This window comes from Plectropomus leopardus, chromosome 2 (assembly GCF_008729295.1).
Source record: "Plectropomus leopardus isolate mb chromosome 2, YSFRI_Pleo_2.0, whole genome shotgun sequence".
NCBI classification, from domain to species: domain Eukaryota; kingdom Metazoa; phylum Chordata; class Actinopteri; order Perciformes; family Serranidae; genus Plectropomus; species Plectropomus leopardus.
The window spans coordinates 31,707,584-31,735,078 of NC_056464.1; the positions used below are offsets into that span (position 1 = coordinate 31,707,584).

The window sequence follows — 27,495 nt, forward strand, 5'->3', positions numbered from 1 at the left end:
ACGGCTGTGTTCCCACATGTTTCCATGCCGTCTGCCACGGTCCTGTTTCTCTAATCTTCAAAGGAGTGTTATGTAGCTATTACTGGGCCTTACCTGATATCATCTTCGTTGGCAAAAAGTATGACAACTCTTGCGTTTGGGTTTTCTCTGAGTCGCCGGATGACCTTGTCAAACTCTCCCTGTCTGGGCTCCCGGGGAATCTTGACAGACTGGGAGATGCACACGCCTCCTAAACACACGGAAGTTTATACATGTCAGTATGATAATTTACTGTAGAACAATACTTTCACAGTATCAGGTAGAATCACAGAAACCACACATGCAATGAATTAAACATCAAAAATAACACTTCACATATTTGTTGTGTGAACTGAATTCAAATGCAATTAGGAGCAAATAAACATTCATGGGTGAGGTGATGAAATCGAGGGCTTTGTGTTGTCAGTTTTAAGGGGACCGCTTGGGAAACTGAGATGATAAAATGCTTTTTTGACAGATAATTGGCTTCTAACAGAAAGAAACAGCGGTGACTGTCTTTGATTGCTTCCTTGTGTAACACCTTTTCTTTATCTTCAGTTGCAGATTAGCAGATTTGTGGGACAGGAAATGTTGAGGCATGTGTGTTGCAGGGCTGCTGTGTATTTTAGCTTGCACTGTTGGAGCATAATGTTGTGACCATGCTGGCTAACATGGATCATTAAATGACTGTTCACAGTATTAACACAGGCACTGAAAAAAGTCATGCATGGGAGACCCTGTAAATGCTTTTGATCTGGATCCCCACGTAGACCCACTATACACTCACAGTATGACCAACAGTCTGAGTCCAAAAGGAGACTGAAATGCAAAAAACACAGAAGGCTGATGTGATGTGTTTTGTGCAGTCGAAGCAATGTTTCCACTGCTTTTCCAACAGGATTTCTTTGGGCAGATTTTTAGTGTCTCAGAGTGGCATGTTTGTCTGAAGGATTGTTTCTGAGCATCCTGCAGCTCTCAGGACAGTGGGGACAAGCAGAGACATGTCTTTGTACATACTGTGCACTCTAGATCCTATAGTTACATACTGTACTTATCACTGTTGTAGAAGGAGACTGGTTTAGTCAGGGAGGCTCAACTTTGTAACTAACTCTCTGCCAAAGTGAGTCAGTGTTTATTTACAGTGTCACATGAAAGATAAACTCTACGGCCTGACAAGTTGTTCTCCAAAAAGCAATCAGAGGAAACAACCAATGTAATGATTAAAAATTAACTGCAAATTAAAGTTACACATTTCTCTCCATTAGCTGCATGTCAACAACCTGCAGCTCACACAGATAAGAAATACAACAGCAAAAAAGAGCTTGTAGAGTAAATTATCGTCCTGTGTGTGTGTGGTGGGCACAGCTGTGGCGGTCTGGACTCCTGTCATTCTGCGGTCTTCCAGCCTGGTGCCCAGCTCAATGAGGGGGCAGCAAAATCCAGATTTAGCTGTCTAAAAAAGTTTTGAGGTCTGAGACAGAGTCCCCGTGTTGGATGAAACTGTCTCGCTCTTGCACAGCTGTCACCGAACCTCGTTAAGTTTGAGAAGGTCAGACAGAATTTCTGACCCTACCCGCACACATGCAAAGATTTTAAATTTTGTCAGCAAAAAGAAACCTGCAACAATCCTGCAATGAGAGCTATGTAATGACAAGTGAGGGTTTGGGAGAATGTAGGACTACAATAGCTAATGGGAGTTTATGACAAAATATATTAACACAGCCTGTCTGTGCCATACTCATTTTCTCCAAATTTGTCATCTGGCACTGTCCAAGATTTCCTTTCTTTAGAAGAAATTAGTGCACATGCAACAGATTTTGTAAGTTTCTCTTTCCTCTCATGGAAGTTTTGACTAAATATTGTAAATAATAATAAGAAAAAAAACAGGATTAAAGCAGGCAAGCTGGATATCAAGACCCCTCACCACCAAATCCCAAAATGAAATCTTTTAATGCATGACCCCCACCTAAGCTGCATCTTTTTAGTATGTGGATCACTACAACAAAAAGAGAGGAAGCTAGATTAAAAAGCCCTCAATTTCAGCCGTGCAGGCATGTTAGCTTTTTATAGTTTTGCACTTTGATTTGGCCTCTTGAGGAGTTCCATGTTTCCAATAAAGACATTTACTATCTCACAGCAAAATTAAACTATAAATCTGCAGACCTGTTGAATTAACACTAAGAGGGACACATTGCACTGCTGCTGGAATTACATTCATTACCAGGTTTAGTGTCATAATGTACTTAATTAAATGCAAAAAAACATTAGGATTTATAGACTGTTTACTAGTCATGAGTCCTATTTTGTTTTACTTCGTTCTCTCAGTGTGATGTTCTCACTTTTAGCCAGGTTTCTCTCAAAAAGTTAGGTTAAAGTTTGCTTTTATTGCACCTAATTTACAGTAATAAAAGCTGTGGTAGTGATTACTAAGAGCACATATTTTTCATAGTGATCAAAGAAATCGGTAAATTTGAAGGTGCTGTACATTTAGAGTATATCTAAGATTCAGACACTGAGCCAACATTGTCTGCTCACAGCTCTAAACATGGAGGTGGCTGAGCCAGCGGCTAGCAGCTAACGGTGCTAACAGCGTGAACAGTAATGACAACAGCAACAGTGCTGACAGAGCTAAGAGTGTAAATGACCTGAAGAACTATGCTTTTGTGACGATGCTATTCCGCCGCTGTGGGTTGGGACAGTGTCATCAGTGGTACCTGCTGTATGAGCAGATTGGCGGCAATTAGCTAGCCGATCAGATACACATACAGGGACTCACATGGACGTGCTGCCGGATTTTCTGCCACAACAAAGAACAGAAAAGCTTGGATTACAACACACAGAGATGGAGTGCAACTTCATTCTCAAAATGCAGCGTACAGCCCCTTTAAATGTTACATCTGGTCAACCTAGGGCTCATTTCTGCTCAATGTTAGATATGTTTACTGACATGGATGGAGTCTTCTAACTGTACTCTGCATTCATTTCATCCGTTTTTGTGCGTATTTTCTAATAGTTCACAGATATGAGCAAATCAGGGCAGTAATGTACAATTTAGAGTGTCATTACTGGAGATTGCGGGGTTAGCATAGCGTAGCTTAAGCGAAATACAATGGCAAGAGACAAGAAAGCCATATAAAAAATGGCCGAATGGAAGGGATCTGTAATACAGTGAAAAGAACTCTCAATGTATTTAATGGCCTCACAGGCCGAAAATGTCTATAACCCTGCTTCTGTCAAAAGGTCCATCACTGCAACCTGCTCCATTGTCATCTTATTTGTTGTTGTCAGACACTTTTGACTCTGTCCTCTGGTGCCATCTATTAGCTGTATTTGTGCTACCATAAAGGATGCATGTGAGTATGAGGCAGTGATGTTTACAATATTTTCATACGTAAAGGAAGTATAAATAGATCCTAACCAACCTGTACAACTGCATCGATTTCATCCACGCTTGTCACCATTTTAGTGGCATTTTACTGGACGTTTCTGTTGCAATCTTTTGTGGATACAGCGATGCAGCTAGCTATGTAGGAGAATCCCAACTGCAAAGCTCAGATTGGTGAAGTGTTCCTCTAGCTAAGGGAAACAGTGTTCAATGACAAAATAACAGTGTTGCTGATTCAGAGATGAAACTGGGTTAGAGCATTTGTAGACTGTTTGTCAATAAACCTGACTGGGTTATGGATTAATGGTTTATAATGCAGCATTATCAAGTCTCGTGTTCTGACAAGGCTGTTAGGAACGAGCATTTGAGGCTGCTTCAGTGTTTTGAAAGATTTCTTCAACGCTTGTATTTCCTTTCGGACATTTATTAAGGGTTTTGAGCATGGAGAGCATCGCGTGTTTGACCCTCGAAGACATGTTTGGTATCCCTAAAATCACACTTTAACTGTCTGGATGCTTCTCATCATCTTTTAGTTTATGGTAGACTGCTGCAGGGAGTGTGTGTCTCGACTGCAGTCGTGAGAGCATTTCATCACTTTAGCCATTTGTGTGTGATGACCCACTTGTTCAGTTGACTCAAACAGACTCTATTATCGGTCATTTTAGCTGTTTGATGGGTTTAGATAAGTGAGAAGCATGTAAACCAGGCAGTCACTTTGCAGTATCTCCCATGCTACAGCAGAGAACCATCCCGGTGTTATCTTAACAATGTATTCACTAAAATGAATGGAAACTAATAGTGACAAATAGCCGCCGCAGTGTCAGGACAGCCACAGTCATGTAATCTGTCTTTGCCACAGCTGCTGAGCAGTTTTCTTATTCTGTGTTTCATATACATTTAGATGCCTTCCAGATAACAACAGAAACACTGTGTGTGAGATCAAGTCAAGACATCAACAACCAGTGCATTTCCTTTGTGCGTGAATTATGCGAACACCAGATTCCAGCACCATAAAATCGGATTATGTCAGAGCCGCACACTTTCATGTTTCCCACATGAACAAATAAGCTGACAATTAGATTTAGACTGCTGAGAGAAGACATGATGATACATAAAAGACGTAGAGACACTGTCAAAATGTGAACTGATTCATATTTTTAAAGAAGTAAGTTTATCAGAGGCCACATTCAGGTTCAGTCAATCACTTTCTTTCTCCTCATGGCATCAGATCCTCATTCGACCACCTCTTTGCAGCTGCAGGGAAGACGTGTGCAGCATCTTCCCTATGTTTGCCCAAAATACTGAATACATATATTTTTCTTCCTATTTGGTGTGTTGTGTTTAAAAGGCGACTATTGTGCTTCCTGCACCTGACCGGGGTATAAAATAGAGTACATAAAACTCTTAACAAACCCATTTTAAGTGTGATATCGTTCTCCACTGCTAACACAAAGCAATTAATCCCACTATCAGAATGGCACTGTACACTGACTTTAATATTTAGAAATTGGGCACCTAGAACAACTTCAGTTAAACCTTACAGCAAGTTTGGCAAGTTGTGTCCTGTCCATGGAACCAATTTGTGCTTTTTCTTCTATCTTCCACTGTAAGGCATCATTATGGTAACAGAAAAAGCTGGTGCTTAACAAGAACTGGAAATGCAGACAACATGGTCGCCACTTGGCAACACACAGCATCACATTTAATAACAAAAAAAAAAAGAAAAAGTTTAAAATCTAAAAATATGCTGATAATACAGACAAATAAAACTTACTAAAATTAATGCCACTAACTATACAGAAAGATGAAAATATGTCATAACACAATACAGGTTTATGGGAAAACTCATAATGGTTAACCCTCGAAGGTACGGAGTCAGTATCTACAGTGCAATCTGAAAAAAACAATTAAAAAGAAAAAAAAAAACAAAGCACTGTAAATTACTGGCCCAGCAGTGAACAAGAGACAGACAAAGTTAACAACCAGCTGGTGAATAAAGCGGAGCATTTAGGGGTTAACTGAACCAGAGAGTTGGCAGAGACCAAAACACAGCTAAGAGAAAACTGAATTTTAGACATGACTCCAAATAATGTGTTTGTTGTGTGTGGAATTACACAGCAATGTGTTACCAATGCATTATATCAACTTTAAGAGTGATTATAGGCATGGGCGGTATTATTATATACCAGGGTATTTAGAAATCCTGAAGGATTTTTTTTTAAAATACTGTCATAAATACAGGTGCTTTTCTTTCTACTGAACTCACTGTATGTAGTGCACAGCAGGCACCACCAGAGCTGATGATTGTTGGAACAGACAGTTTGGGACAATACACTAAAACCGTCATATATTGTGTACCCCAGTGAAGGTATAAAGGTATAAGACATTACATACGTCCCAAGCCTAAGTGATTTCATGTCAGGTTGTTCTGCCAAGAGGAAAAAAAACTTGTGTTAAGTCCATATGAAACATCCATCTGAAAGATTGATTTTTCAGTATAGAGATAGATTTTTTTCCCAGTAAGACAGGACTGTCAGATGGGTTTTATAAGTCCATTGGCAGGATCTAAGGTGGAAAGGAGTTTGATTAGGTTGTTAAAAAGTAGGCATGCAATATACACAAAAAAAGACAGCGATGGTGTACACCGATGGGACAGCAGCATCCATCAGAAAGAAAGACAAAGGACCTCGTATGGTCCATGTAGTTGCTCGAGCAGTCCACTGTAAATGTCTTGCGCATTATGAAGACACAGTAATTTACCAAGCTTTTGCAAGCTAGAATCTCAGCTCTGCGCAGCTAAAATTTGCAAATTGATTGACGGTGGATGTCATGATATTATTTGTTGGAATCGGTTGGTACAAACTTGTGTAAGCACAGGCATTTTGTTTTACAGGAAAAAACATGAAAAAAACAGGATTTTTAAATATGAGAATACTATGAAATTGAACATATCACGCAAATATGTTAAATATGTAACAATAAAACCATGGATGCAATCTGAAAGGATGAAAAGGCCTTTTTCACCTACTCTCAACTTTACTGCTTGAAGTTTCAGTACATTGAACACTTATTTGTTAAAATAAACCATCAGACTGGAGAGAAACAGTCTGCACACGACACAATCTCACAGAAAACATCAACACAAATTCATTAACATTGATATTTGTGTTTATGAGCACTATTTGAAGTATATCATGCATGTAGCATACAGTATATTATGTGACATCAGCTCCTTGTAAGTCCAGAATTAAATCTTAAGGATGCTGAACTCCACATGAGCCGAAAAAAGCCTTTTTATTGAAACAGGAAATTTGGTGTCGCTTCCTTCATTTTCTAAGTATTTTACATTAGCAACAGCCCATTTCCCATTTCCATGCCTTTCATGTAATAATTTACGGTAGAACATACTGTCATTTCCTGCTTAAGTCAGGACTTGTAAAAAAAACAAAAAAACAACAGCAGTGAGCTTGCTAACCTTGCAGCAGTCTTACAAAAAAAGGACTGCTTTTAATTCCAGTGAAAACTACAGTGTTCTTGCTCTAATTTGAATGCATTATGTAAAGACCTCTCTGTCAGGGAATAAAGTTATTCACTGGAAAAAAAAAAAAAAACAAGAAGACACAGATGTCCTCATGCTGAATACTGATGGCACTAAATCACCAATAATGATCAGTTATTGCTGGATTAACCAGGACGTCTGTTAGGAAGGAATTTGATCGCACCATATGTTGATCTTATATGAACAGGGATAACATGAGATTTAAACTGACACATATGAACTATTCACCATTTTAATGTTCTCAGCAGCTGCACTGTGGTTTCACAAATGAAATGTCAACTGCAGAAAAGTCACAAAAGTTCATGCAAGAGTTTAAGTACTGAACTGACAACATATTCAAAGAGGAAAACTGGATCCTGGGAAACTGTTTGATGCTGGAAAGTAACTTTGTCTGTGATGGTTTTACCTTCCTGCTGCATTTACAATACAAAGGGGAATCTTCTAGATTTGCTTTTGGCTTGCTTTGCGTCAGGAGGTTGTTTTTGTGGATATGTGAGGAGATTTGAAATAACCTCTTCTTGCAAATTATTCCCTTTACTTGCCAAGTGTATACTGTGTAACTTTAACTGCCTATGTGGGCCTGACATGCCAGAGAAGAGATTCCTGTCTAACAATTTGTTTTTCAAAATAAATTTCCAAGATGTATTTGCCACTGCGAGGCCCCATCAGTGTGGCTGCTTGTAGACTCTAATCTGTTATGCCGTGTCCACGCTCAGTTCATGTTCAATTAAACCAAAGAAATACAATAGTATTAAGTCTGAAAACACAATTTGTTGTGTCTTTGCTCCACTGACTTTCCTAATTGTACATCTTTCCCCTGCTATTTGTTCACCACACATGTCTTTTTGTGTGATTAGTCTGTGAAGCCACTCAAGTAAATAATTAACCAGTTGGAACGCAACATCTTGACTTCTTCGTTGTTTTTTTCTTTTTTCTTTTTAAGCTCTAGGTGCTTCTGACTTTAAAAGGGCTGTTTGATTTTTATCCTTTGGAGCGTGCAAAAGTTGGTTAATCTCAGACTTCAGCTTGAAATATTGTGTTAAATTAACTGAGAGCACATATAAAAGTCCAATACCAGTCATGCACAAATTGAAATAACCAGTTTTAGTATAGTCAATGACGTGTGTCATGGACTGAAAAAAAAAAGATTTTAGAGAGGTAGAATTTAAAATGTACAACAGAGGACAAAAATGGGATGATACTACATATTCAGAAATGGAAAGGTGAAAAACATGCTATAAAATAATGTTTGTCTGTTAGGTTACTAACTATATGCTTTAACATTTGGTGATATTTAAAACAAATTCACACACAGCTGAGCTGTCTTTATTTGGCTGTCCCACAGATATCTGCGTGATGCCGTTTGTGTCAGAGTGCAACAGCTACTTAGAAAAACACCACCAAGGAAAATAAGTGAGAACTAAAAATCAATATTAAATTGAGTCATTTTTACCTCTGCCAGGGAGGTTGTGTTTTCAGCCGTGTTTGTATTTTGGCAGGCTATCTCTAAGAACTGACACATTTAAACGAAACTTGGTGGAGACTTTAGCCAAAGGCCGAAGAACAAGTCATTACTTTTTGGGTGCCTATCTGGATGGAGGCACGGAACCAGGAAGGTTTTAAAAGGGGGTATTTATGGGCCTTTTTCTTTAACATCCTCACCACTTTCTCATTAAAGCAGTATTTCACTGCTGAAAAGATGGTGTTTTCATTAAGCTGGGTGGTCTATACAGAAGAAAGATGCAAATACTTCTGGCACCGGTGCTACATGCCTGGAGATAACAGAGATAAAGGACTGTGGCATTCGCTTTTGCTCAAGCGGTAGAAAACCTACAACTAGACTGCACTGAACCAATAAACGTTCCCAGTGGTGGATAAGATCAGCGAGTTCTTCTCAGCTCGTCCCAAAATAATATGACCTACGGCTGTTAAAATATGTTTCTGCTTAGTTTTCAGCATTTGATCTCAGCTTTTTTGAGCCTCTGTTTTTTTAAAGCACAACACAAGAAACATTACCACGGCTGGCTGGTAGCAGTCGATCTCGTATTACAGTTAAACAGTAAGCTAAAATATGTGTCTTAAGACATTGTAGGTGAGAAATAAGCATCACATAATCTTGGTTCTTATTTGATCAGCACTGCTTAGTTTTACCGTTTGATCTGAGTCTCTCTCGATTTGCTTCATACTCTTATGACACAAAGCTGACTGAAAATCAGCAAAGTATCCCTTTAACTATTGCACTTGCACGTATGAGTAATAATCCCACAGACAATCACCACATGATTTTGCACTTTCCCTTGGCACTACAAAGAATTTTAGCTTATTTCAGCTAAATGTTTTTGTTCTGTGGTTCACAACTTTACTGTTTTGGTTTTACACATTCACAGCTTAGTTTTCAGTCGCTGCAGGCAGTTATTAGCTGCAAAAAAAGCTCTAAAAACAGACAGAACAAAATCTTATAAGGTGTTAATGTTGATTTTATAGCTTGTTCCACTGACCAAAAGTTAGAAAAAGAAATCAACTAATGCTAAAGAAAGTTATACTTCCATGGAATCCTTTTAGTACGTCAAAACATTTAAGGTATGAATCAACATGTTATGTACTCTTTATATTTTTTCATTTGTTCCCCGTGTTTTCACCGCAGTTCAGTTTTAGCTCCAATCTACACCACAGGCTCCTGGGACAGCAGTGTTATCTCCAGAGGTAAAAGGGACACATATGACGCAGGGGGTCAGTGGGTCCTTCCTCAGGAAATTTTGAGCGCCGAACATTTCATTTTCTGCACTGTGGTGAATTTATGTGATGGAAAACAAATAATTCAGGCACCAGGCGACAGATAAAAATATAAAAACATGATGGAATATAATGCAGCAAGGCTCTCAGGCATTCTGTCTTTAAAATATTTATTCTTCAGTAGATCAACTTTTTTCAGTTAATGCTGAGTCAATACACATGTAGACACCATTCACTCTTCACTTCTCATTTGTGTCTTTTGTTTGGGCAATCGTCTTCTTTTAATGTGCGTTCGGTGCCTATTCACATCAATGACACATTAATTTAAATCAAGCTTTAAATCCCTGAACTTTGGCATCTCATATGTGTTTAAGAATGATTTCTGCTCACGTTCCAAACTTTCTGCACATTCACACATATCCCATAACGGTTTTCTCTGAGATTTTGGGAATAAAGTCATAATATTTCAGAAAAAAATCCACCTGTGCTACAGTCCACTGTGCATTAAGTTATTGCTCTGTGCTCTGATATCCCCCACAGACCGTCTGACAGACAAATACTGTAACCCAGTTTGGGACTTTTTCTGGATGAGAAAAAGTTTAGGGAAGCGGCATGCGCTGCTCTTTTTCAGAGGTGAAGACTATTACAATACCTGGTCTGTAGTGAGTTAGCCAGCCCAGGACAGCTGCTTCTTTCATATCACTGAACAATCAGCTTGACACCGTGATACTATAAAGTTGTGATCACAGAAGGCAAAGCATTTCATATCACTGCATGTAAAGGAGACTGGAACACAGCAGACACCAGCAGACACTATTTCTCACCCAGCGGGAACATGAGGGAGTTGTAGAGCCGGTGGGAATTACATTTGATATAAACACATAGAAATTCATTCAAATTCTTCAAATTAGTTGGAACAATTTTAGGTAATCAGACAAGTGGTAGGAACAATATGCTGCCATGCCAACCAAAAACTGCACCCATGGTGCTGGCTGGATGGTGCGTTGATTTGATGGTGTTATATAGTAAGACAGAATAACATGAGTGCTTTACAAACGTGCAACTCAACACAGAAACGGCACATTTTATGCCTCAATGATTACTATAGAATTGAATAAACACAAGGTAGCATTTGTTAATAGATATCTTAGACTGTACGGGTGATTTTTACTCTCCGAAACCAAAAAGCATTTGCTGTTTTTAATTAACTTTTTACTTTAGTCTGCTTTCACATATTGCGCAGGTTCCTTTTAACAGCAAGTGTCAGATATTTTTTTATTTTATTGAATTGCTGCTGCAGTGTGACTTCAAAATAAAGTAAAAATAAAATATGTCCCAGAATGGTTAATTTTCTGGAGCACAAAGTGGGAAGGACGACTTGTTTGAGACCTTTTGACATGTCAGTGTGAAATTTGCCAAAGGCTGATGGCACAGTAGATGTTTTTCAGTTGCGTGTTTTGTCTCTCATTGTACAGCTTTTCGTCACTCTGCTTTTATAAAAATACAGTACTCCTTACAAACCGGCAAACCTCTGAAATGAATTAACAAGCCAGTGCGAGTACACCAAGAAACATAAAGCAACCATTTTTTGCACATTATTCATGCACAAAGTCGTGTACTCCCTCATTTACAAAAATGAACATGTAGTTTCAGCTTTATATGGAAACCCTAAAAGTAATAAAATCTATTATGCAAAAGAGCTGTCTGTTAAAAAGGCTACGCTGAACAGTGAACTATTATAATGTGAACATCTGGTGTTTGTTTCTCTGAATGTTTTTTATGTGATTGCAGTACAAAATAATTATTCATAATTATTATAAATTTTTAAATATTATAAATATATAAATAATTATTCATAATTATTTTGTGTGCCTAATATTAGAAGAATTGCCAATTCGTTACATTCTCCGTTTTAATCTTCTTTCAGTGCGTCCACTCTGACTGTAGGTGGAGGACGAACCAAACAAGTCACTCGACATACAGGACGTTTGGTTCAGTAAGCAACATACATTCAATTCGCTTTGTGACCCAAACAGTCAAAGAAGTCTATTTATTTTTGCTATTTGCTTGCACACGCTGCCCAGAAACTTTGCAATGCAAGTTTTCCCTGGAAAGTTTCGGCAATGCAGTAGTTGAATGCTAATCGCTGCCTTAGTTGGGCTCCATGGATGATGATTTGCATCTAAATGCATGCTGACCTGTTCATTTTAAATTGGTTGTATCTGTAAATGGAAACATTTCAGACATTTAATCTATGACAGCCTCACCTGAATGTCTCAATCAAACGTCATTCCCACAGCAAAAAAAAACACGCTAACACACGCTAAAATCTGACTTTTTAATGCAACGAGAATGCGTACAATCGGCATTCATATCCAGGTCAAATGACTCTGCAGACACGGGTTTTTGTCGCCTCCGACTCGGATTGGCATTGATGGGAGCACACATCCGGGGGAATACGGTAATATCAACTCCTCAACGGGCAAGATACAGTGACGTGCTGCCACTAATTACCTTCCCTCTCCTCCTCAGCAGCACTAAAACACCAATCCAAACACATCTGCATCGACTTTTAAAGAAAATCCAAATAAGTAAGAGATATGAAGGGAAGAAACTGCTGAAAAGTTTTTAAAGAATTCTGTTCCTACTGCGTCTCCTGCCTGTCTATGACGTAGCAGTTCCACGTGCAATGTTTAAAATGATTTTCTCAAAAACAGGTATAAAATGTCTTGTTTTTTAGCCACTGTAATGAGACTCGCTTTTGCACATGCAACCTGCAAATACTGTTATAAAAGTATAGTAAAAAACTGGCGAGATGTTAGTCTGTTTCCAGCTTTTTTACTTATTTAACATTTTACCTATTTAAATAAGTGTATTTTATTAAACTTTAGTATAACAGTGATTTATGTTACTTTTATTTTATGGCAGTAGCTACTTCATTCGTAACTGTAGGTCATTTAATAATTTTGTATTTTAGTAATTTTCAGTTGTTTAGAGGATATTTCAAAATATCGAGACATAAATTGTGTATCACAAGATAGCTGAGAAATATTGTGTTATTATTTTAAAGACATACTGCCCCCTCCTAGTCCGGACCCAGGTAATTTATTTCTTTGATACTTCATTAGTAGATATCTGCTCAATACTCATCGGACATTTTTTGTCATATATTACTGTAATTTTTAAACGCGAACAACTGTCCATCCTGGAGGAGGGGAGCCTCCTCAGGTGCCCTTTCTTAGGTTTCTACTATTTTTTCCCCGTTAAAGGTGAGTTTTTTTGGCGTTTTCCTTACGTCATACGCTGTAAAGCCCTCTGAGGCAAATTGTGATCTTTAAAATTTGGGCTTTACAAACATAACTGACTTAATATGACAAACTGTCCTCATGAACACTTCAAGAATGTAATTTACCTTGTTGGTTTTATTAATTCATATTTATATTTAACATAAATTGGAACTACTTATCACTATTGCATGACAGCGTAGTGCATGTTCAGTCAGATACACTTCTCCACAGCAACACATCCATATTAAAACTTAAAAGTGCCAAACTGCCATTTAGTGTGTTGAAAGGTTGTATTTTTTGTTTTTCCCACACAGCTTGCTCAAAGTTTGAGGTCCACACTGAAATGTCAAAAAAGGAAAAAATAGTCAAATTGCTTCTTTTGTTTCTCTTTTAGTTTGATGGTTATTTGGCAAACAATGAAATGGAGCGCTGCCTCCATCCATGGTGTTTGGATGAATGACAAGCATGGCCAGTTACAGCACTTTGGGATAAAACTCCTCTCTGTCGGCTCTGACTTTCTGATACCAAACTGAAAAAGACTTTGGAGAGATTTTTTTTAATTATCTCTGTTGTTGACTCTATTACGAGACAAAATTAGAGATCACAGGAGAAAAAAAAAGTTTAAGAGGACACAAATTTGGCCTCTCATCATTGTTGTGAACCAAAATGACCTAATTTGTTTTACGCTTTGGATCGAGCCATGGTGGAGGAGGCAAAACCTGTCATCGTTTAAAATGTGACCTTTAGTTAGTATCGCCTCCATCAAGCTAATCACCGTAATGTTTTTAAACATCGGTGCATGCTGCCCGAATGAATCATGCCTCAACATTTTAGCAATGTTGCATGGAGGTGGTTCCTGCCATGTCAAATTTAAGTTAAAATATATATATAATTACAGAACCCCTCAATCTGTCTGTTCCTCTGAGATTTCACCTCAGATACATCAATAACAGATGGATTGACGCAGTCCAATCATTGCAATCCTTCTTCAAAGTGCAAGACAAAAAAAAACTACATGGCTGCATAATGTCCCATTTTATTTTTCACCTCTCCTCTAAAGCAAGGGCAGCAGTTTCAATCAAACCAATTGACTTCTGCTTGACCTCTCTGCTATGACTGGAGTCCAGAAATGCCTTAGGCAGAGCTGAACACGCACACTAAGCCCTAAGAATAGGAGTGCTTCAGACTGTAGCCTACCTAATTGACTCTGTAATAGTGTCATAGTTCACTGCCACCAAATTGACTGAGTTTTCAAGCAAGCTTTGGCAACACTGATACCCTTAAAAATGACGGGGAAAAAAGGCCTTCCAGTGTAACTCCAGGTTCATCGCGCTGAGAACAACATGGAGCAACAAAACACGGACGAGGTAGCACTCCGTGGGAACCTCTGCATTTAGAATTGATCTCTGCGAGACAATTACATCAACATGTCAATAAATGTAATGGCTAACTATCCATCATGCGATAATGTAAAACATCAATACTTTCATGTCAACAATAGATCAAATACATGTATTTTAAAGGGTCACTCGTAGTGACAAATTATCAGCTCTGCAAAGCATTTGAGCATCTTTACACTAACCTCACTGCAACTTGATGAACTGGCAAAGTTAGTAAATAGATGCTTTACTGATGTAGGATTTAGCAGCTAATAATCATGTTGGTGCAGAGCGACTATTGGACCTCCAGCCAATCCCACCTGAAAGAGTTTTCAGAAGCATTTTTGACATTCGTCTTGCTACGTTCGCATGGAATCATGCAGACGGTATACAGCAGATGGAAAACACCTCGACAGCACCGAAAACATGAAAAAACTTCTGACGGTAAAAGTAAACATAAATGACAATATGTTGCGATGGCGATGTTGTATTGTTTACAAAGAATGGAATACATTTTTTATACATATGTCATTATACAGTGATTTTATTTTATCTATTATATATTTTCTGTAATTATGTGAATAATTTTCAATAATTACACAGATCCCCCATGTTTTACCTTGTGTGAGGGCACTATGTAAGTTTCAGTTGTAAATTCTGTTGCAGATGAAGGCAAAAAGTTGAACTATTTGGATTTTGGACAGAATTGCCTGTATTCTCCTCCAGACTCACTTTATTTTACCATCCTGCTTTTGTCCACTTAAATGAGATCTTGTCTGCTGTCTTTCATTTGTCTGATTCCCTGTGAACGCAGCATCACTTAGGTGTCTCACTGAGCACACACCTCCATTCAATTCAATATATCAATCCACAACACCCCACGTTTTTTATGCTTTGTTGCATTTAGTGAAAAAAGACCCACATAGACTGCTGTTTAAATCTCACAAAAAGCCTGCTGTATATGTTTTAAACTTAATAACTGTATCTACACTTATCGATAAAGTCTCAGTGTTTCTGTGAGCTTGTCCTATTTCACTACAGGCAAATTCCCCTCACTCGCTGTGGTGGGCAGGGAAATAAAATCAGTGAATCAACACATAAAATCACTGTTGATTTCGTCCCATGGAGCCGACATGAAAACTTTTTCGGTTCAGTAAGTTTCTGCTGTCAGCTTAGTGAAGGCAGGTTAGCCCGCCGCCGTCCACTCAGCTTCCCAGGAAGCAGCTGGTGACAGACGGCTAAGACGTTATGGAAGACCGAGTCAGTGTGGACTCGATGACAGAACGCTTACACGCCATCTACGTCTCGCTTTCAGCCTGGGTACTCAGTAACAGTCATCAGGTGGCCCACAATACAACTTCATTTTCAGGGTTCCCACGCATTTTAATCGACAGAAATTCAAAACTTTCCCATGACTTTTCAAGCACACATTTAAAAAAAAAAAATGTTGCCCACTTTGCTGACTGTTTTTTTTTAACAAATCAGATTGAAATTCTATTCAAAATCATTTCAGCTAGCTGAGATACACAAAGGGAGAAACCGGGCGCAGAGACAAAATGAAGAAATGTTCATGATTGTGAACAAAACACATCAACACGCATCAGAGTTACATTACATCGACAGCTACAACAAATAAATGAGCCATTATGTTACCTTCCATGGAAGGTTATCCATGGAAGATTGCTGTAATAATTTCATTACACATAATAAATTTACATTATTTTTCCTAAACTTCAATGATTTTTACTTATTCCAAAATGTGACTGTGAAATTCCAAGATATTTCCAGGTTCTCCATGACCGTGGGAACTATATTAATAACGGGTGAAAAGAATCATCTGTATGCTAACACGTTAGCCATATCAGCTTTGTAACGGCCATATTTAAGAATGTGATGTTCAGCTTTTGGAGATCCGCCCCAAAGTGGTCAAAGTGGGGAAGAAAGTAAATGAATGCTGCTTTAACTAATCATCAGCACTTGTTACAGTGGAATTAATCATTAGTTCTCATTATGTTCAAGTGAGTATTTCACATTTTTTTCCCTCAAACTGAGCTCAACCATGTTCAGACGACTTCAAACGACTGGGATATTCTTGTTAATTCTCTCTGGACAACCGGGGCCTCCTCCACACGGAGTGTTTTCTGCACCTCTGACCTCTGCTGCGTAGAAAAAGAGGCCGCTGCTTACATTCAAAAGGTGTTAATTAAAAAGAGGAAAGATTCGCAGCGCCATATGGAGGAGGCTACCTAACAGCCGGCTCCCACTGTTTTTGAATTTCACTTTGCTGCTCTTCCCTGTGTTTCCGTGGAGATGAGGTCATCTGGAGTGACAGGATGACAATGATTAGGTAATAGGTCTTCACAGGCTGCTGCTTTATAAAATTTGCCCACTCGCAGTTTTGAATGCACCCGTTTACCATTTCTTGTGGTCAAATTGTGAAATAAACCGAATAGTAAAACAATTTGTTGTTTTACTAAAAAGTAGTTCTTGTGGGGTGAACTCAGGGAAAATAGTAGCTGGTGTTTTTATTTTTTGCTTAATACTTTATTGGTGCTATTGTGAGAGATACTGTGAGTGGGAGGGGACCTGCAATAGCACAGAAAACCTCTTATGAGAGATATGCTAAGCCTCAAGAAATGATACACAGCTGCTCGGGAGTATTTTTGCACAATAATTGACGTGCCACAAGCATAATTTCCCATCATTAGAGGGACCTGTTGCCTGGGAGCATAGGGGCTACCAAGGAGGAAAAATCCAAGCCCTTAAGCTGCCAGGCCTGAGAGATAACAGAGCTGCAGAATCACAACTGCAGAGATATGGGCAAAATATGCGGACAGCAAACAAGCCCATTTCGCCCATTCATTATGCTGGGTTGTAGAAATCATATCAAGCATTTTGTTATACATAATAAATGCAGACCTGGAGGAACATTTTCATGGAAACCCTGCAAGTGCAAAATAAGTCCATCCTCGAGACTGATGTTTGGTGCAAAGTGTTTTCAAAATGGCTGAATAATGTGTGAGTCCCTTTTCTTAAAAATACTTTACCCTCTTCCTTCCCTTGAGACGATGCTTCCGACTGTCCTAAAGAAACCCTCAGCTGCAGGAGATGAATGACCTCTGCGCATTTGTCATCATCGCCTCCTCACCAATTAAACGCCGGCAAAAACACTGCAGAGGAAGCAGCTGCTTTCATCTCCTAATTGACTGATTGATTTGCCTGTTTTTCTGTCACCCTATAAGATGTTTTTATGACGCAACCCCGACAGTGTTTCATTTGATTTATAGAACGCAGCTTTAGTGGGCGCACTGATGTGGGAAGGTGATATAAACACCATTTGTGAATTCATATGGTATAAAAAAAAAAAAAGATGCAGAGGAAACAAAGCAGAAAAAATAACAAGTCAAGTGTTTTGCTAATTTGTTGTTGCTGTGGAGTCTCTGTAGAATTGACAAAAATATGGACAGAAATAATGTAGAACATTTTCAGTATGGTTAATAATATCCTCAAACCGAGACAGATTGTCCAGTGTGGGGGTCGTTCTAAAGATTTTGTTGCTCTTGTTGTTGTCTGGTTCATGTATTTAGAGATGTGTCCGGGCCTCAGGGTGAGCCATTGTTTAGGTATTTCCCACTCGTCTAGGTTCTATATTCATATTCACCCTCAACCTTCAGGATGTTCATGAAACAGATTTTGCTACTACTATTTTTCATTAGAGAGCAGTTTGCCATTCTTTGGTTTTGGATTTTGTGGAAAAGTCATGATATCACATAAAAACATTAAAAAAAAAAGCGTCTTTGTGACTTTCCCCTCTGAGGCAAAAACAGAAATTATCTCAAAAAAGGTTTTTCTTTGGGATTAGCGCTTGACTAAAATGTTTTTTAGGACTGTTATTTTTAGATCAGACGGCCCGATAATCAGCATTTTGCACTAATATATTTTATCTTTAAATGTGATCACTTTTGCTCAGTTCATGTCTCCACATCAGTGTTATTTTAGGATTCAAGGTTTAATTTATTCATTCATAAAATCATGGAAATCAGTGTTCCCATCTAATCAACCAGAACTGATTACAGATCATAAGAGCCAACAGCCATAAAATAACATAACAGATATAGATAGATGTTTGAAAGAGTGGTTAAGTCTCTGTATACACACAAAATAACAACCTGATATATTTCTAAACAGATATACTAACATGCAGACATACTCTTCATCGTTTGGTGCAGCATGACCAGAGAAAACAGAGGAAAAGGGTAGAAATCCTACAACAACCAGCATGCACTGCGCTGTAGAAGTGGCATGGGTGGCAAGCAATATAAAAAAGGCAAAAGTACAGATTGTAGTTCGAGCAACAGCCCAAGAGCCAGTGAAACTCTGCCAAGATTTAGATGGAGGGAAGCTACCACCAAATAATACTACTCACCCTGTTTTGATACAAACTGATTGCTAATCAGCAAAGTATCTCTTTAGAACAACAACAGAGGATGTAAAGCATTGCAACATTTTCGTATATTATTTTCCCTTAAAAAGTCTGTTAACTGTACTGATAACAGCTTATAAAAGTTAAAGCAGGCTTAATATTTGGTTATTTGTAATGCTATATGCAAGTCAAAGATATCGCCACATTTGCTTTCAGATTTGGTCGCAGATCTGCAGATTTTGTACATTTGTTTTGCAGGCTGTGACGTTCAGGCGTAGAGGGAAGCTGCAAAGGGGGGTGCGTTCAGTGAATTCATACTTCTTGCATTGCTTTTGACTACATTAAAATCTCACACAATGGTAAATATGTATCACAGTTTATAATATAAATCCAAACTACTAAAATGATCAATTTATTTTACAGAAATTCTGAATTTAATGTTTTTGGAAAAAAGAATAGGAAAATAACAAAATGACAGGAAGATCTTAGAAAATGCTTCAATCTAATACCCCAGCTTGAAATTATTTTCGAGCTCTCAGACTGTGGGGGGTGGGGGTGTTTCTTGCAGATTGTTGACGCTTTCATTATTCAAAGCCTTTTTTGCAAAGTCACTCAATATAAGTAAAAACTTGTCTTGTCTCGACGACTCACTCTCATTAACTCCTTCAGAGGCTGAACAGGACCTGTGTGAAAACTTGATAGACCTTTCACCGCGTCTGTACAGCATGTTTTGATTCGTCACAATGCATGCATACTTGGGAAAAGCTGTTAAATGTGCCAGCAGGGAAACCAGCAGGACAAACAGTAGTCGCCCATTTCAGCACAGAATACCCACAAAGAATTTTGGCAGCTCTCTCATTTCAGCATGAGCAGAGCTTTGCAGTAATCATGCCAGAGACAGACAGGGAACTGACACATAAAGGGAGTTCAACATACAGTGGAGGGGCTTTCTATGAATTTTCGGGGTTATCCTAGGTTCAACTGCCAGCTCTGTGGGACACATTCAGGACACTAGTGACTTTCTGATTCATGTTAAGTGAAACAAAATAACTGTAAGACAGCTTGACTGCTGATTTTTAGCCTTGCTAGCAGCACAGCTCCAGGCATTATCTGTCATCTGTCAGTCAGTCCAGACTGAAATAACTCAACAGCTATCAGACGGATCACCATGAAATCTGGGTCAGACTTTCATGTTCCACAGAGGATGAATCGCCCATTACTTTTGTGATCCCCATAATAATCTCACGGCGCCACCAGCAGGTCAAAGTTTTCACTTCTGCAGAGAAATATCTCAACATCTACTTTAAAGATTGCTACATAATTTTGTACAACCATTCATAGTCCCCAGAGGATGAATCCTACTGATTATTGTGATCCCAGACTACTTCTTAGTGAATCCCGATGACTTTTGATGTTCCAAGAGCCCATCCTCAGGTCAAAATTTTAAATTTATCAAACACTTTGGTTTACTAACAATTCACTTCAAATCTTCCCATCATCCTAAGCTATAAATTTACACCTGTATCCACCCAATGTCTGAGGATGCTCATTTTTAGTGCCGATGTCTTTAAGTCTCTCGAAAAAGCCCAGTCTGCTCTGATTGGTCTGCTTTTCCGGGTCTTCTCTATCTTGGCGTCTCTGCACAATTATTGCAGCGGGGTAATGACTGTAATGGGGTGAAGCAGCACTTTCTACCATGAAAAGTCACCAACAATAGCTGGTGAATACAACCGGACATGTTCCAGCAGATATAAACCGAAATCAGGGAGAAATGACAAATGTCAGCAACCAAGATTGCATGTTTTACTGCCTTTGGCATGTGGCTATATGCATTTGCACTGTGCTTGCAGCCAGGGAATAACTGTGACAGAGAATAGTGGCACATTCTACCATGAAAATGGCCAACAGAGGCTTTTATACACAATCAGACATGTTTCAGCAGGGAGATGATCCAAAGGTGGGAAAAACTGACAACATCGGCAACCAAGATTAAATACTTGCAAGACGGTGGCATGTGGCTGCATGTAGCAGCATACATTCAGCCAGGGAATGGGAAAGTGTATAGCAGTACTTTCTACAGTGGAAAATCAACAATGAAAGCTTTAAGACACAGCCAGACATTTTCCAGCAGGAATGAGGAGAAATCAATGACAGCAGCCAAGATTACATGTTTGCTGTGGTTAGCATGAAGCTGCATGTCGCAGTGTATGTAATGTAAATACTCTCAGCAGCATGCGTGGAGCAGAGGACCATACAAAGAAATCTGGCGTGAGCTGAAATCATCTTTTAGTCAAAGTAGAAAAAAAACATCAGACACAGAGTATTCAGAACAGTCTGAAGCCTGAGTTTTTTCTCACCGGGATTACGTTTACTTATACGTTTACGTCATTATTGGAAAATTTGGCCATGCTTAATGAACATCCAAAACTGTTACATTATATATATAATATATATATATACAAGAAAATAAGGAAAGGTATGACAGGTACCCTTTAATGTTGTTTGCTAGTTATCAAATATTTGCTAAAATGCTAAATGGACATAATAAACCAGGTGTACCATCTAAATACAACAGCATTAATGTTTTCATCGGGAGTATTAAGCTCAAAGGAAACAGAATTACTTTGCCTATTTAATTTCTTTAAATTAATTTATCTGATCCTTGAGAACGACAAGTAGAAAACATCTTTCCTTTTTTCTGACACTGTTGGGGTAGTGGTAGAAAAAATGTAGTCGATAATATTTTGGTTATTGTTAAGTGTTTCTGCTGTAATGTATTTGCGTCTGTGTGCCTGTGTGTGTGCCTAATGAAGATGATTTTACAAAAAGGATCTTAAATTCACTGATAAAACAAAAATAATAAAGAACTGACTTAATGGTAATCTACGAACAGCCTGTGAAATTGTCTGTGGAAAATAGCCATTGTACACTGATCTTAAGACTGCACTTACAAGATAACATTAAACAAAGGAGTGTGTGTTGTTACCAACAAAAACAATCCCCCTAAAAACAGGATTGTGTGCAGAAAGGAAAATATTTCACACACTCTGTGATGTTGTTAAGTGCTCGGCTGCACCAAACCAATTTTGCATCAAAGAAGCCAGATGAAAAGGATTCAAAGCGACAGTGATTTTCCTTGAAATCTCTTGCAGCAGCATTTTCTCCACAAATGTCGCATTCTTAATTTTGCACAACTCAAAAAATGTTTTTTCTGCTCATAAAATGTCAATAAATATCAGTGTTGTACACACATATGCAAAACTTTATTCTTTATCACTTTCCAAGTCTGACCTCCAGTTCATTATAAATAAAGTAAAAAGTGTAAAGTGCTTGTACTAGCTGATGTCCATTTTATTTTTAATTTCCTGCAAACTTGCTTTGCATACTTTATTTACGCTTTTGTATGCTGAGAGAGTGTTTCTTTAGAAAGCATATCAGCACTTTGCAATGTGTTTGCAAACACACTCTGTCAATTTTAAACAAGACAGAAAAGAGGGCTCAAATATGTGTAAGTGGTTTTCAAATACTCTTGTCATATGTTGTGTTGTTTGCAGAGTTAAAATATATCAATAAAAGACATACAGATGCGTGAAATTAAGAGATCTGGTAGCTGTCAGTTCAGATATTGTTGCAGTATTTCGGGCTTTATTGGTTTGTACAGACTTTATCTTTACAATCTAAAAAGTGATTTGGTAGGTGCGTGTCCTGTGTCCCTGATGCATTAAAATCTGAAAGTAAGCAGGAAACTGACTCTTGATGTGTCCGGGGGATGCACCCTAATATTTTCCCCAATAATGCAACATTATGATAAACAAATCCGTGTTGAAATCATAGAAATGCTGGCTTCACGTGATTTTACATGTTCTAAATGTATTTCATGTCACAGAAACCACTGAGAGTGAAATGTGTGTTTTGGAAGGTGTTATCATCCTGATGGTGATGTGTCTGTGTTTATGTTCTGGTGCTCTGCACAGATCTGACACCTGTCTGACCATATGCTCCCCCACCGTCATCCCTGGCTCTCTGGTGTCAGCAGCACGGCACAAGGTCCCCGGAGACCATCGTAGACAATAACGTTTTACTTTTAGGTTCAAAAAATGTACACAAAACCACAAATATGTGAGATAATACTAAATATCATGCATCCCCATGTCTGCTGTGACCATAGATGCTGTTTTCTTCCATGTTGCTTTATCACTCAAGGGACATGATAATGCTACATTGTGATAATGTGACTGTGCTACAGACTGATACTGTTCTGACTCATGTAGATGATGTTTCGCTGTTGAGGAGACACAATAGCCATCACTTCCCGACTGTTTGTGCTTTTATCTTGAGATCCTGTTTTTTTGCACTCTCAATGAGTGAAAGAAAAGTCTTCTCACAAAGAAAGAGAATAAGGACTTTTCTAAATATGTTGAACAATTAAATTTATAGAGTAAATTATTTAATTTGTGGGGATGGTCAGATAACCTTACAGTTATGTCCAGGTCTTTTGGCATCTTTTACATGCCTGTGTGTCCCTTTGTATCATACTGTGTCCTCACTCTAACTTCAGAGATTTTTGCAGGTCTGTGAGCACAGCACTGCAGATGGAGATCTCCATGAGTTTTTTTTTTTTTTCCCCTCTGCAGATGTTTGTCACTCGCAGGTGTATAATTGATCTATCTGTTCACAGCTGATCAGATCACATCAGTGGTTGAGAGGAGCAGTTTGCAGATGTTTTTAAGTGAAAGCAAACATTTAGAGCCAGCAGAATGACTGTTTGACGTTTTGTTTTGTGCTCAATGGGCCTGACGCTGCACCATCTCTGCCCCAGGTGCGCTATAAATAACTGACAATATATACTCTAATAGCTCTCACAATTACCAGGCCAGCTTGAAAAATCTATTTGTGGCGGCAGATGTTTCAGTTTTGGCAGCCCGCAAGAAATAAATTAATGTGCGGGAAATCCTGCTACTTAAAGGTCCCGTCTGTAGGATTTAGTGGCATCTAGCAGTAAGGTTGCAGAGCTGACACGTGCCAAAAACAACAGACTGTATATAAAGATGGACAACGTGACAGTTCCCCCAAAGAGTAACTTTTCAATCTCGATCGCCCCTTGGTGTCTGTCTGCAGTTAGGTCATAAAGCCCGCCCCTCCATGTTAGTGAATCACACTGAAGGTAGCTCTCATCGCCCTGATGTTTGTTCAGTGTCTGTTTTCATGAGATGTACAGTTTTAATGAGTTGTTTACAAAAAAAAAGGATGGCCCGATCTAAAGCCAGTGTTTCATTTGTCTGCTCTGGGCTACTGTAGAAACAATGACTCTGTGGTAGAGGACCTGCTCCTATGTAGATGTAAACATGTCATTCTAAGGTAAAAAAAAAAAAAAAAAAAAAAAATTCAGGTGGTTATAAACTAAGGAAAAATAGTAATGAATATTGAAAACAATTTTTGCCCACATGTCCCCCTAAATCCACAATTGATCTTTGAAATCCTGTTTAGTTTCCTCTATACATAACTTATAACAACAGAGAACACTTCCCCTTACTGCCACAGCTTTGCTTCATATTCAGTTCTGGCTTTTTTAGGAGAATATTAACTGTAAATAAAAACAGAGGACATGAAGTTCACTGCTTTGAGCACAGAGTAATAATTAAAGCCTCCTCTTATCTGGACTTTGGCGGCTCGACAGTAGGAGCATGCTGTTTAGAGAGATTTTAGTAAGTATATCAAACTAAAACTGCAGACATGAGGAGGATAAAAATAGTATTTCCGAATGTTCCCTCCGTCTACTGAACATCAACAGAAATGGCTTCAGGGATAACATGCAGGGTTAGAGGCAGGTGTACAGTCATTCACACATTTACACATGGGAGCTGTCCGACTCTGCTGCAGTGCATCTCTACTGGGTCAGTTACAGAAGCACTGAAATGGCTTACAGTGCCACGAGGGCACACATTTTTATACATGCATATTTTTTCACTGTAACTGTGTCACTTGGCTGCAGGGCTGAAGAAGCTGGCTTCAGTGCCTTGCTCAGGTGCATGCTGACAATAGTTACAAAGGCAATTGAGCCCCCTACAGCCTGCCTCTCCCAGCTCAAGTGAATCATTGAATGGCTAAACTTTCTGTTGCGAGCTGGATTTTTTAACCTCCAGGCTGTAGTCAATTTATTTTATTTTTCTTAATGCACGCTGGCACATTAAAGAGTGCCCTCAGCTAGAAATGTCTCCTTACAGACGCTCATTCCATTCGCTATAAACAATATGAGTAAAGTCAGATAATGATGAGACTTTAATTTGCCGGTGGCCTCGGGGCTCACCGCTGGAAGATTTTTGATGTTCTCCTAAAGACATGGCGTATCAACCACTCAGCCAGCCCAGTCTATTTTCATGTGCTAATTCGTGTATGCATAATGCAGTAAATATCCCAATATTATGACTGAAGGCAAACTGTGGATAAGCATTGTATTTAAAGATAATTTGGATTAACTAAATGTGCAAAATAGATTTACTGCAGCTTTGTTTAAAAACGAGGATTTAAATGTGTGCAGTGTCTACTAAAACATTAGTAAAACTGTCTGTCTACCTTGTAAAGCCAGTCTTACTGTCAGGATGTAATATTGATGTTATTGCAGTATATATGCTGTACATATAAATACTTTTGCAAACTGTTTTGTACGGTTCTTATACATGGAGATTTATGGAAATAACTCCACATTTAAAATGAGAAACAAATAAGTGGAAATGCCATTTAAAAATAAAAAATAGAGAGGAAAAAAGCATCCTCATTTGAATGCAGACAGATATTCTACTTGCACAATCAAACACATGGAGATCTGACTATTTGATGCCTGCTTTATCTTTCAAGCCTTGTCAAGAATTCTGTGGAGAATTCACAGCAGAGTGCACACATTGTTCATTTCCCAGCTCTACAATAAAAGAACACTTGGCGGAGGAAAACAGGCAAAACATAAAATGAATAACATACATGACATCTTTGTCCTATGGCAAATTGCTCCAAAGAAAGGAGGCTCTAATTCCTTGAAAGAGACATGAAGGAGAGAACCAGCGTTTTTATCATGTTATTGTCTGTTTTTAATTAAAGCCTTTATTTTGTGTGACTTGTCAAATGAGCGCAGTGACAATGTTGCAGCAGTTAACGTCATACAGTATGAGAAAACACACCTTTAAAACACTTCTGCTTAACAGACCCCTACATCATTATGCTGCTGCAGGTGCTGCAGATTTACTGAGGCCTCTGACAAGGTGATGCAGATTCACTTCAGCTTTGTGCTGCAGCATAACGACGATAGTGAAAGAAGAGACAAGAGGATCACTCAGAGATCTTTGCAGTGTACTTTAGAGCTCTGGGCCCAAATATGCTAATCCTGGATCCTGTACCCTGGCCTGTGGAGCAGACCTTGTCAAGCAAGACTACAATGTAAAGTCTGTGGGTCAGCGCAGTGGGAGCTGTGTTAAAGTGGGATAATCCCACCGACATACTACTGTACCTCCAAGGCCAGCACCGCTGTGTAATCTGTGTCGAGACCCAAGAACCATACCGAAGAACGAAGCGTGCACAGTCGGTCAAATTCCTCAGCTGGCGCTTTCATGGATCATGAGAGGTGATAATCCTCCCATCATTCGATTGTTTTAAATTCCCAAAAATGTTCAGTCAACGGTTTATGTCATTACTTTCACTTGTGGATCAAATTAATCTTAGCCCAAACGGTCCTATCCAGAGCCAGTGTTTGATTTGTGCGATTAACACATTTTCACTCCCAACTCATCGAATATCGCTGCTTGTTCAGTTGACTTTTCACGTCTAAATTTGATGAGCTAGATATCCTGGGTGCATTTGTTAATGACATTCTGGGACTCAGTGTCAATTCACACCTGTTAAGAGCATTGTGTCCTGACAGTATGATTTTTCTGTGATGCCTTCTGAAGGACAGAGACACCTGTTAAAGCTTCAGTCAGCACACGTTTAGTATGAGTAAAAGTATGAGTATACAATTATAATTACAATTACAATGAACACAATACAATAAACAAGTACAACATAAATGAAGATGAGTTCAATGACAAACTAAACGAAGACTACAAATGAGGACAAGTACAACAAAGACGAGCGCTCGGATCAGCCCAGACAGAGACCAGACTAAACGCAGACGAACTGGCACAGAACATAGAAAGCTGGCTGACAACGATCACATAGAAAGGCAGTAGTATTTATACAACACTGTGACGTAGATGGTAAGTATCCATTACTAACATGTCAGGTTCAGGAGGTCCTTGAGAAGTGAGGCACGTATTTGTGTTGATAAATTTACTGGCACTGGTCCAGCTCAGGTATCCACGGTCAAACATAACTTGCAGGCACTAAGACTTCACCACATATAGGTAGGTATTTACTTGAGGTAGAAAGATACTTGAACTAACTGTGGAGGATGCTTATGATTATAAAAATTCATACTAACGTGTCCTTTCAAAATACATGTCCGCTTTCACAGGAAATGAACAGTTTCTGCTCATTAAATGCATGAAGTTTCTTTTAAAATAAGCTAGGTTTAGGCAACAAAATGCACCTGGTTAGGTTTAGGTCAGTGGTTCCCAACTGTTGGACTGTGGTCCAAAAGTGAGTTGCTTGTCCATTCTGAATGGACCACAAGTGACACCTGAACATGTCACGTTTGTAAAAAAAAACACTTTATTTTGAATTTC

The 27,495-nt window shown here is 38.7% G+C and overlaps 1 protein-coding gene across 1 annotated transcript in view; it reads right to left on the reverse strand.

The window, feature by feature from the left end:
- LOC121949544 (metabotropic glutamate receptor 4-like) overlaps positions 1 to 27,495 on the reverse strand; it is a 237,373-nt gene that overhangs the window by 111,077 nt on the left and 98,801 nt on the right. The window contains exon 3 of the mRNA XM_042495264.1: positions 94 to 229. Coding sequence (XP_042351198.1) covers positions 94 to 229 — 136 coding nt within the window. The remainder of the gene's footprint in view (positions 1 to 93; positions 230 to 27,495) is intronic.